Source organism: Perca flavescens, chromosome 22 (genome assembly GCF_004354835.1).
Source record: "Perca flavescens isolate YP-PL-M2 chromosome 22, PFLA_1.0, whole genome shotgun sequence".
Taxonomy (NCBI): domain Eukaryota; kingdom Metazoa; phylum Chordata; class Actinopteri; order Perciformes; family Percidae; genus Perca; species Perca flavescens.
This window is the reverse complement of record NC_041352.1, coordinates 5792013-5804591: the sequence shown is the minus strand read 5'-3', so window position 1 is coordinate 5804591 and position 12579 is coordinate 5792013. Positions and strand designations below refer to the sequence as shown.

The 12579-nt window shown below is 47.6% G+C and overlaps 1 protein-coding gene across 2 annotated transcripts in view; it reads right to left on the bottom strand.

Moving 5' to 3' along the window:
* Positions 1 to 12579, bottom strand: part of mpp7a (MAGUK p55 scaffold protein 7a) — a 161235-nt gene that overhangs the window by 46751 nt on the left and 101905 nt on the right. For both annotated transcript variants that reach the window (XM_028569896.1, XM_028569897.1), the window contains exons 7-8: positions 1079 to 1160; positions 509 to 594 (exon numbers count right to left, since the gene is read on the bottom strand). In XM_028569896.1, coding sequence (XP_028425697.1) covers positions 509 to 594; positions 1079 to 1160 — 168 coding nt within the window. The remainder of the gene's footprint in view (positions 1 to 508; positions 595 to 1078; positions 1161 to 12579) is intronic.

Below are 12579 nucleotides of genomic sequence, written 5' to 3'. Positions count from 1 at the left end.
AAAGCACTGTTTGACTTTTCAACAATGGAAGGGTTATTAGGATTGGATGACTCTCCTTGGCAGGGATAGCGTGTGTGTGGGGGGGTAAAAGGAGGAGTGTTGAAAGCTATCATCAGCTCCGGAGGCCTTTGTGTCTGAGAAGGCCTTCAGAGTTTAAGAGACTATCGCTTTCCTCTCCAGTTGTCTCCCCTGGCAGAGTTCAGGCCCATGGCGGAGCTTATTTGAGGCCTGTGGCGGAGCCTGGAGGAACTACTAAGCATCAATCTCATCCAGGGGGACTGTGTGTCTCGATGCATGTGGTTCAAAGGCAAGTAAAGACTTGTAGAGAATGGCCAGAGTATTCAGCACTGTGATGTGAGGTGACTTGGGGGAGTTTTTTTTGCCATGACAAACAAGGAATGTTATTTTCGCCAAGAGAGTAGAGCTGAAACACGGGAGAAACCCTTGGACAGAACATACACACACACGGCAGAATGCAGTCACACACACACAAATAGATGAGGCTTACCAGAATACGAATGATTTCCTCTGGTTTCTTGTCATCCACAGGGATTCCATTGACCTCCTTCAGTTCATCTCCTACGTGAATCAGTCCTGCCACACACAAACACAAAGTTAACATATCTACAATCACACTGAAATGTCATTATTCTAATATAAGTGAGCTACTGTGTAAAAGCCCAGTGCTCACAAAGCCTGGGGATGTGTACAGTACACCAGATTACTGTTTATCGTTGTGGTGGCATTTAAGATTGGAAAAGAATCAAAACATTATTGTCCACACATGTGGAAATTTGCCTTTGGCGTCACTGTGGCAAAACTGAAAAACAGAATGGACACAATGAACACAAAATCAAACAGAAAACATGTGGACAACAAGCAGAGCTTGGCAGTATACATGCCATTCATGTTCATATTTACAAAGTGGAAAAGGACAACATATGGCACAGAACTGGTGGATTCAGGTGCAAGGATAATTCCTGAATACATCCCTTCTATGTTGCATGCTGGACGTAATCCTGTTATGAGAGAAATCACTTTCAAATTTGTTTTGATAGACAAAAGAAGTAAAACTGACCACTTCTGTCGGCTGCCCCTCCTCTCATGATCCGGGCCACGAGGATGGCTCCTGTGTGATCGTCACGCCTTATCGTTGCTCCCTGCAAAGCAATCACAGAGAATAATGATGAATTGGATGAACTGCACTGTATTTCCACTCTGCTTAAAGTTGCAAACATTGTTCATGCTTTTTGTTACCAAAATGGCTAATTTAGGATTACTTTTCCAGGAAAAAATGGATACGTCTTTTAAAACGACAAATCTATGGGGTCTGATTTAGGGGGGTGGACGCTTTTCACAGTGTATTTTTATAAACAAAATGATGGCATGGTGCAGGTAGAAGCAGTTGGTTCAGTTAATACACCCATTTCGTCAAAAATAATGTGGGCCGTCGTCTGTGATCTTTCTACTGTACCTCCCACGTGTCTGTACGGCAAGACACAATGACATGGCGTTTCCACTTCCTTTGATATAAATGCTTTTGTTGGTTTGTTGGGATACAATACAGTTAGAGCCCATTTTAACATGTAAATCAATTGGATATCAGTACAGGGGGAAAAAGCTGAAAGGTTAACATCAATATTCCACTTAATTGCATCTTTAAGACTACATTTTGCACACATTTCTTCAAAGAAACACTGACCGATTAACAAAAATGACTATATAAACTTGCCAAGTAAAAGTATCCAACTATTTCACATTAAACTATCTATCTGGATGGGTAGACTGTTACTTTGTCTGAATCACTCTGTAGCTGCAGTAGTAGTTGCAGAAGGCATCAATGGCCTGGACAGAGAGGGGTGAGGGCCACGTGGGTACGAGGCAGCAGACTCAAAACACACACAAACACACAGACACACACATAGACAGTTTCTAAAGCCTTCCCTGTCCTTTATGGGCTTGGTGCGCAGCCAGAAAGACACACGGAGAAGAGGATAGGGTTTCAGCTTCCTTATTTGAAATGACAGTGTTCAGCGGTGATGCATTTACCAGTAAACCCAAATAGCCTCTTCCCTTTACAATAAAACAATCGGCTTAATGGGTGCCAACCTGTCACAGCCCTCCCACAAACACAATTTAGGCACCAGCCTGGCTGGGATTTAGGTAGGAATGGGATAGCTAAAGCATCCTCACTTGGGCCTGACGACCCGAACCAGACAGATACGCTGTCTAGTCGACACGTAGTTTGTCTGGGGCTGCAACTCATCCTTCCACCCTTTCCTAGCTGCTATTTCCATCATCCCCAAAGATTGTTTTTATTTCGGTTGCAAAAAAAGGGAACGGATTCGAAGCCTTCCTCACCCCGCTCACCAGCCGTGCTTTATTGCAGCTGTCCTAATTCATTGCCGCCCCAGGTCGACTGCTGGATTGCAACAACAGCTTGCCATGTGTCACACCGCTGCGGTTTGTGTCATTTTCCTGTTTGCCTTCCTCCGACAGGCCCAAAGTAGTTCTGGCTACTACCATCAATGGGAAGCACAGGAGGATAAATATATATATATATATATATATATATATATATATATATATATATATATATATATATATATATATATATATATATAGCTCCTCAAAGGCGAAAGGAGCCTCTGGTTTGTGCCACTTTGCAGATGCCATTAGCATGTCATCTTGGTTGTTTTCACGACCTATTCACACCTAATGGTTTTCCTCCTAGATAATGGTTTCCTCAAGGCCTTTTGCAGTGTGAAGATGGGGAAGGACATCAGGATAAGACAGTGGTAGGGTCTGCAGATAGTTGCGGACATAATAGAATAATGGGGCTAATTAAAGAAACCCGAGAGGTTGCAGTAGGAGTGAAATCAGTGGAGCAGGTCAGTAAGAGGGGAAGGCACTGTCAGAGCCCAGTGTCAGGGTCACATATAACCCCTTAGTGTGACTTAAAGCAGCTGTCTGTGATGCAATGACCCCCAGACAGACAGAGAGGCCTTTTGTGTGTGTGTGTGTGTGTGTGTGTGTGTGTGTGTGTGTGTGTGTGTGTGTGTGTGTGTGTGTGTCTGAAAGAATAGAGCGCTACAGGGAAAGAGACAGACTGTGACAGACAACAGGGTGAGATGGGGAGTCTGCAGGAAATCTCATAGAAGTATTCAGACATGTGGTCATTAACTTTTTCTTTTTGATTTTTCTTTCAGACTCTTTTGAGCTGGCTGATGGCCAGTGGTATGATGGATGTTTTTATTGTGTCCCCTGGGGTCCCTGGTGACTGGTGGCAGTCTAAAGGCTATCTAAACAGCAGAGAGACAGAGCCTTGGACTAAGTTTGTAACGACAATGGGCTGTGTGCATAATCTCCACAGACGTGCTCTACACCGCATGTCTATGCCTATCTATGGAATCTGCTCACATATGGCGTCTAGATATAAATCGTGTTTTGACACATATGGCTTAAATCACATGTTGAAAACCTGATGCCATTTAGAAACACCACTTTCACAACTTTTATTGCAAGTGGCAATGGTGATTATAGAGCAGCACATTTAGCACGCAAACACGTACGGATGGGGTCGCGAACCCAGATCTTTGGGAAGCAAGGAGACCATTTTAACCCCATTCAAACCACCATGCTTTATGTGTTTTTACACCAGTAGAGAAACAAACACGGGTGTCAGTTGACAAATTTGCCCATACTAATTTTCCTTTTCACACCTCACTGACACTCAACAAGGAGTTATTTAAAGCTGCAGTTCTTTTAAAGCCTTTATCTTTGCGATTCCCATCTGACCCACTGCTCTTCAACGTGATGGGCCTACACAGGCAGGCCAAGGCAACAGCAAGGGAGTAGAGGATTTATGAAGGGAGGGGGAGCCTCCCTCTTAATCTGGCCAACCCCAGACTGAACTCAGTACAGTAGCCAAATGAGCACTGCCTGATAAGAAAAGCTAGAAGAGAGGCCAAAACGCTCCAGTGGCAACACGAGCAAGCCAGACCTGAGAATAAGTGGAAGACCAGAGGAGAGTCAGTACTGACAAGTTGCCTGGGAGGGAAGTGAAGGAGGTAGAGACTGGGTAAATGAGTGGTGGTCGGAGTTGAGAGAAAGAGTGTGTGCGAGTGACTTAGTGAGTGAATGAATGAGAAGAAAATATAAATTGAAGAGATAAGAAATGAGACGTGGAGGAGAGGGACGAGTAGGTCCAAAATTGGAAACAAACTCCCGCACACTGTCTACTGTAACTTGCATAGTTAAATTCAATGGCAATGTTTCGGTACTAGTACTTCTTTCTCCAGCAGGCAAAAATGTCAAACAAAAGGCAAAAACTTGTCATCTTCATATATTTTTCTTCGGTTTCAAACCTGCATTGCGCGTTGTTGAGATCGGCTCCGCTGTGACCTACGGTTACTTATACCAACTTTCGCTGTATAAATTCACAGAGACATTGAGGTTTATCTTTGCAGAGGTACAAACTTGAAAGTGGAAAACAAAAATACAAGACAAAAAGTAGAAGCAGACAGAAAAAGAAAAGTCCTTGCTCAGTATTAAAGCAAACAGGTGTGTGGAAAGCCTACACTGAGGTCAGTTCACCTCAGCTCTCTGGCCCTCATTTTCTGCAGGTAGTAAGTATAAGATGGCAAAAGGTAGCCAAGGTTCAAATTGACCACAAACTGTTGGAATATTTAACAACACCTCACATATTCATGTTTTTCTTTCGCCATTCCCAGGTTTTTACCAATCCTTAATCATTTCGTGAGTGCCACACTTGCCCCACCACCTCGTTACAATCTACAGTCAGCGCACATTCTCTCAATCCTCCAGAGGTACTTCAGCCTCTCCTGGAGGCATGACGAAAGCCTTGGAAGCACTGAGAGGTAGCTGGTACGAGGAGGACAAATCCAACATCCTGAACTCAGCATCACCTCCCCCTTGATACCCTATGGGTTTTATCATCAGCATCCAGCCATGCATGGCCACTAATGAGGAGTCCCTGCTCTGTTAAACAAATACAGAAACAGTCAGGCTAGAACCTCAATATTCTGCATGATGTGTGTGTATGTTTGTGTGTGTGTGTGTGTCTGTGTGGGAGGGGGGTGGGTAAAGACCCTCAAGCACCAAGATGGGCTTCCTTGTGTAGCAGTTAAGCATTAGCACAACCTGATGGCTAGGTTTACACTGAGCCTTCAACGCCTACTGGCACATGGAAGCCATTTCAAACTTTTCCTTGCGCATGGAAACAGTTCAGGAAGTCAGAAGGGTAATGTCTACGTCTGTCAAAGCACATGCACACATGAGTGACAGCATGTGTAGGTGTGTTTTTTGTGTGCATGCAAGCGTGTCTGCGTGTGTGTTTCTATGAGAGCTTCTACCTGAACTCAGGCCAAACTGGCCCAAGAGAAACCTCAAAAGACTGGATGATTGATGCTGGACAGTCACTAAGCCTGATGAATGGGCTACGCTATGTTAGCAATTAGAGACAAGGCGCCACTTAACCATCAAGTGGTTCAACTGCGCTATTTGCATGGGAAAAGATAGCAGGGTGTGCACACAAGATGGTGATGTTGTTAGGGATTGATTCTCTCTTTCTGTCGTCAACCATTGCTGCAGTTTGCACTTAAGATGAGTATAAAAATAGAGTTGAAAAACCAAGTCTCTCCAGAAATGAAACGCTGAAGGGCAGAAGGCACAGAAACACACAGTCAAAACAGAGACGATGAGAGGAGGGTCACTGTGGAATGAGGAGCGCCTCCTAGCTGTGGTCAATTAGTCATCAGTAAGGCGATCCGAAGCCTCCACTCTTAATGTGATCAGCTCCATATGCAGCCGCTGCTCCCAGCTCTATTCCTCCATTTCTTACACATAAATGCCTCTGATTGTTATTGTTTGGCTGGCCAAAACGCAACGGCTTAGTCTCTGCTGTGTGATGAGGAGAGCTGGAGCGATGCTTGCCCGTATCAAGCCATCGGCCCTCCCAGCACATGCACTGGAGCACGCATGCCGAAATGGCAGCCACATTAAGTATGTGATGACAAATGGCTCACACCTCATACAGTACAGAAAAAAAGAGAGAGAATAGGGACTGAAATTTGGATCCCCTCATGTATGTGAGTGTGTTTATTAGAGGGACTGGAATGGAGGCAAGGTCGTCCAGGGAACTGTCAGCGCACAGTAGTGCCATGAAACTTCAGTAGATAAGAGGAGAAAGACAAGCTGAATGTTGGAGGTCTTATCATGTTAGCTTGGCTGGGATTGGCTACAATGACTTTCTGGCAAGCTGAGTCTTTATGGGTCAATTAGAGTGCCCTCTGGCTGATGGACTGGATGGATGGCTGGATGACATGATGGAAGCTGGCTGGCTTGTACTCTGGTTGTATGGATGACGAGAGGGCTGGCTAGTTGTCTTGGCCTGGCTCATCACACGTCTTGGGGTCTAGGGCTAGCTATGTCTAGTAAGAGCCACAGTGGAAAAAAAAGGATGCGAGGGTTTCTTTACCTTAGCCGTGGCCACAACTAAAGCCACTCCACAGTTCCTAACCCGCCAGGGAAAACAAGCACGGTGCTCCATTTCAAACACACGGGCCTCGGCCCGTAACGACCACTCAAAACATCGGCCCGTGAACCGAACCGAACACTGTGGCATTTGACAAACATTATTTCTCCCCCCAAATTGAGAGCGACAAGGGAAAACAAACGCGAGTGGCCCGGGCAGAGAGGCCGACGTGTTTTGACATGATGTCACTTAACAGCAAAAGTGTAACAGCGACAATAAACTCCTGCCGACTGCTGTTGACTGCTATGTTTAGAGGTATAAATACAAGTGTAGTGGAAACACATGCTGGCGTTCTTTACACCAGATGTCGACCATGGAAAAACCAAATACAATGTGGGAATGGGCCTCCTGGACATTAAAATACAATTACTTCCAATCATATCTGGTGTTGGAGTGTGTCATTTCATCTTACCTCACTGAGATGGCATAGAGCCCCCCACACATAACACACATGACTTTTCCACGCACTGAGGAAGTATGTGAAAACTCGTAAATATGCTGGACTCAAACGCCATAGGCTACAGTGCTGCTCAGAAGGAGTGCAATCATGTACATTTTAGAGTATTCGGTCAAGATCAGAAAATCCATTTGAGCGTTATAGTCACCTATAAAGATTAATACATTGCTGCAAAGAATTAGCAGGAGCCTGGATATAAACCTATACTATTGTTTCAAACCGATGCTACAGAGCTGCCGCTGCTGGCCAATCCCCTCAAGGTTACCTGGTGCAAGTCTTTCCACCTGTTTCATTAAATCACTTGTGATTGCAACTAATAAAAGCTACTCCCCACACTCTACCCTTTCTTTCTTCATTCCTAGTCTCCCTATCACACTAAACCAGGCTATGGTTTCCCTTTTTATTTCTGTAACCCCGGTCTTGACCTACCAGCCGTAATTAACAAGTATACTGAGAAAAGGGAAAATTGCAGGTCATTATTATGATAATTATGGCGCGAAGGAGAGATTTCTATGAGAGGCTGCCAGGTAATGTAATGCAGAGGGCCCTGTGACGGAACGGCTTACCTTCATTTGTCTTCCTCCACCCCCTCTTTCATTTTCCTCCTCTGCCTCTTTAAGCCTTAATGTTAGTGCAAGTCATTACCAAGCTGCTATGAAAACACACTTAGCAGCCCACCTCAGTACTTGAGACAGGTGCTGGTGAATTTGAGTGTGTGAATCTGCGTGGCTATCTCACCAAATATGTGTATTTCTTTCCAAATTGTCCGCATGAATCACCATGTAGACTGAGTGGAATGGTTGGCTCTTTGCTACAAGCTGGACAGTGCCAGATATTTAGTCATATTTATTAGTCATGTGTGTGTGTCTTGTCTGAGAGCCCTGCATGAGCACATACAAAGAGACAGTTGTGGCACAGAGAGAGCTCTATCTTTGCTGTGGGATTGTTTAGTGTTTTCACCGGTGTTATCCCGGGTAAAGAAAACAGCACTTTCACATGTCACTTCTCATTTCCAAAGTGGGCTGGGAAGCAAGGCCGCTGAGGAGCACCCGGCTCGACGGGCAACAATGCCCACATTCAGCCTCTGAGCTCTCTGGCTCTCGGAAAGCCAAGCGGAAAAGTGCAGGAGTGCCGGGATGTGTGTCCACGTTTATGATTACACATGATGGGAGGAAGACATTTTATTTAAGAGGGCCGTGAGATTAGGATCAGGGAATGCTTCAGATGTGGCTTTGGAAGCCAAGCATGTTTTCACATTCACAACTCAACAGGCTGCAAGGGTGGTGTAACAGCTGCTGGACTGAGTGTTGTATGGTACAAGCACACACATAAGAACAAACACAGGGGCTTTTTACATGTCTGCTATTGGAGTTTTTTTAATGAGTTTTGCATCAATGTGATACAGTACCTTAAGGTAAGGTATTTCATTTGCTGGATTAGTAAAAAAATTTAGAATTAATATCATGTCATATTTACAACCGTAACCCTTTTACAGAGGAGCGATAGAAAGCATCCGGAAACAAGAAACAGTACAAATTAGCATGGTTTACACACGGCCCAGGATAGTGGCTGAATAAATCCACTCAGAACATCATTGCTACCCATGTACAGCAACAGCTTGATCATCCTGCTGCCGCCAGGCAAGCCATATTGAAGTACCAGCTGTTGCACCCCGAGAACAAAAAAGCAGAATCTTTCCTCAGAATCAAAACGGTAATTTGTAGGTATACAGTGTGTGTCTTAAAGGGATACGCCATCGTTTGTTGAAATAGGGCTTATCACGGTCTCCTCAAGCTGTAGATAGGAGGGCCAACGCATTTTTTGTGCATGCATTGTTTAAGTCTGGTGCAACACCGGCAGCGCTGCCGCTAGTTAGCTTAGCGTAGTGAATGGAATCCTATGTTGCTGGTTAGCATGTTGTGAGTAAAAGTGAGCCAACAAAAGACAAAAAAACAACCTTATTACTTGCACAGACAAAAAATGCGTTGGCCCACCTATCTACAGCCAGGGTAGACCGTGATAAGGCCTATTTCAACAAACGGTGGCGTATTCCTTAACAATTTCTTTTTCTTTTTTTTGAATAAAAGAGTTATAAATTACAACTAAGTTTCAGCAAGCCTGTCTTGGCTGTCAGAAGTGCAGTCCAAATCGTCATCCATGTAAGTAGTATCTGCAGGCGCAGGACGGGAAATTGACAAGTGCATCGGTCTTAAACTAGCAAAGACAAAAAGAAGACATAGGGCTCCTTAAGTGGAAGCTACTTTTTCCCCCTTTACGTGCAACCTATTTCCCTCTCCGGGAACCATCACCTTACCGTGGTGGAGAGGTTTGTGTGTCCCTATGAACCTGAGGGCTGTGTTGTCTGGAGCTGTGTGCTCCTGGTAGGGTCTCCCAAGGCAAAGTGGTCTCAGGTGAGGGGCCAGACAAAGAATGGTTCAAAAACCCTATGAAACAACGTAGACGAGGTGAAGTTACCCTGCCCAGAGGAAGCCCGGGGCCCCTGTCTGGAGCCAGGCCCAGATGGCGAGCTCGTCAGCGAGCGCTTGGTGGCCGGGTTTGCCACGGAGCCCGGCCGGGATCAGTCTGAAGAAGCAACGTGGCAACTTCCTCTCCATCCCATAGGCCCACCACCTGTGGGAGGAACCGCTGGGGTCGGGTGCGCTGCTACACAGGTGGCAGTGAAGGTCAGGGGCCTCGATGGACCAGACCCGGGCAGCAGACGCTGGCTCGGGGGACGTGGAATGTCACCTCTCTGTGGGGGAAGGAGCCGGAACTGGTGCGGGAGGTGGAGCGCTACCGGTTAGATCTGGTGGGGTCTCGGTTCTGGAACCATATTCCTGGATAGGGGTTGGACTCTTTTCTTCTCCGGAGTTGCCCAGGGTGTGAGGCGCCGGGCGGGTGTGGGGATACTCACAAGCCCCCGGCTGAGCACCGCTGCGTTGGAGTTTACCCCGGTGGACGAGAGGGTCGCCTCCCTACGCCTGCGGGTTGTGGGGGGGAAAACTCTGACCGTTGTTTGTGCATATGCACCAAACAGGAGTTCGGAGTATTCGGCCTTCTTGGAGACCTTGAATGGAGTCCTGCATGGGGCTCCAGTGGGGGACTCCATTGTTCTGCTGGGGGACTTCAACGCGCACGTGGGCAATGATGGAGACACATGGAGAGGCGTGATTGGGAGGAACGGCCTCCCTGATCTAAACCAGAGTGGTTGTTTGTTGTTGGACTTCTCTGCTAGTCATGGATTGTCTATAACAAACACCATGTTCGAACATAGGGATGCTCATAAGTGTCCTTGGTACCAGAGCACCCTAGGCCAAAGGTCAATGATCGATTTTATAATCGTTTCATCTGATCTTAGGCCGTATGTTTTGGACACTCGGGTGAAGAGAGGGGCGGAGCTGTCAACTGATCACCATCCGGTGGTAAGTTGGGTCAGGGGGTGGGGGAAGACTCTGGACAGACCTGGTAAGCCCAAACGGGTAGTGCGGGTAAATTGGGAACGTCTGGAGGAGGCCCCTGTCCGACAGACTTTCAACTCACACCTCCGGCGGAGCTTTTCGTGCATCCCTGTGGAGGCTGGGGGCATTGAACCCGAGTGGACAATGTTCAAAGTTTCCATTGCTGAAGCTGTGGCGAGGAGCTGTGGTCTTAGGGTTTTAGGTGCCTCAAGGGGCGGTAACCCACGAACACCGTGGTGGACACCGGTGGTCAGGAAAGCCGTCCGACTGAAGGAGTCTTTCCGGGATATGTTATCCTAGCGGACTCCGGAGGCGGTTGCAGGGTACCGAAGGGCCCGAAGGGCTGCAGCCTCTGCCGTGAAAGAGGCAAAGCAGCGGGTGTGGGAGAAGTTTGGAGAAGACATGGAGAAGGACTTTTGGTCGGCACCAAGGTGCTTCTGGAAAACTGTTCGCCACCTCAGGAGGGGGAAGCAGGGAACCATCCAAGCTGTGTACAGTAAGGATGGAACACTGTTGACCTCAATTGACGAGGTAATAGGGCGGTGGAAGGAGCACTTTGAGGAACTCCTGAATCCGACTAATACGCCCTCTATGTTAGAGGCAGAGCTGGAGAATGATGGGGGATCATTGTCAATTTCCCAGGTGGAAGTCACTGATGTAGTCAAACAACTCCTCAGTGGCAAAGCCCCTGGGACTGATGAGATCCGTCCAGAAATGCTCAAGGCTCTGGGTGTGGAGGGGCTGTCCTGGTTGACACGCCTCTTCAACATTGTGTGGAAGTCTGGGACAGTGCCAAAGGAGTGGCAGACCAGGGTGGTGGTCCTTCTTTTTAAAAAGGGGGACCACCACCCCGGTCTTTTTAAAAAGGTAGACCAGAGGGTGTGTGCCAATTACAGGGGTATCACACTTCTCAGCCTCCCTGGTAAAGTCTACTCAAAAAGTAAAGTGCTGGAAAGGAGGGTTTGGCCGATAGTCAAACCTCAGATTGAAGAGGAACAATGCGGATTCCGTCCTGGTTGTGGAACAACGGACCAGCTCTTCACTCTCGCAAGGATCCTGGAGGGAGCATGGGAGTATGCCCAACCGGTCTACATGTGTTTTGTGGATCTGGAAAAGGCGTATGACCGGGTCCCCCGGGAGATACTGTGGGAGGTGCTGCGGGAGTATGGGTTGAGGGGGTCTCTTCTCAGGGCCATCCAATCTCTGTACGACCAAAGTGAGAGCTGTGTCCGGGTTCTCGGCAGTAAGTCGGACTCGTTTCAGGTGAGGGTTGGCCTCCGCCAGGGCTGCGCTTTGTCACCAATCCTGTTTGTAACATTTATGGACAGGATATCGAGGCGTAGTCGGGGTGGGGAGGAGTTGCGGTTCGGTGGGCTGGGGATCTCATTGCTGCTCTTTGCAGATGATGTGGTCCTGATGGCATCATCGGCCTGCAACCTTCAGCACTCACTGGATCGGTTCGCAGCAGAGAGTGAAGCGGTTGGGATGAGGATCAGCACCTCTAAATCTGAGGCCATGGTTTTCAGCAGGAAACCGATGGAGTGCCTACTCCAGGTAGGGAATGAGTCCTTTCCCCAAGTCAAGGAGTTCAAGTACCTTGGGGTTTTGTTTGCGAGTGAGGGGACAATGGAGCGGGAGATTGGTCAGAGAATCGGCGCACCCCTGTGACGAAAAGAGAGCTGAGCCAGAAGGCAAAGCTCTCGATCTACCGGTCAGTTTTCGTTCCTACCCTCACCTATGGTCATGAAGGCTGGGTCATGACCCAAAGAACGAGATCCAGGGTACAAGCGGCCAAAATGGGTTTCCTCAGGAGGGTGGCTGGCGTCTCCCTTAGAGATAGGGTGAGAAGCTCAGTCATCCGTGAGGAGCTCGGAGTAGAGCCGCTGCTCCTTCGCGTCGAAAGGAGCCAGTTGAGGTGGTTCGGGCATCTGGTAAGGATGCCCCCTGGGCGCCTCCCTAGGGAAGTGTTCCAGGCACGTCCAGCTGGGAGGAGGCTTCGGGGAAGACCCAGGACTAGGTGGAGGGATTATATCTCCAACCTGGCCTGGGAACGCCTCGGGATCCCCCAGTCGGAGCTGGTTAATGTTGCTCGGGAAAGGGAAGTTTGA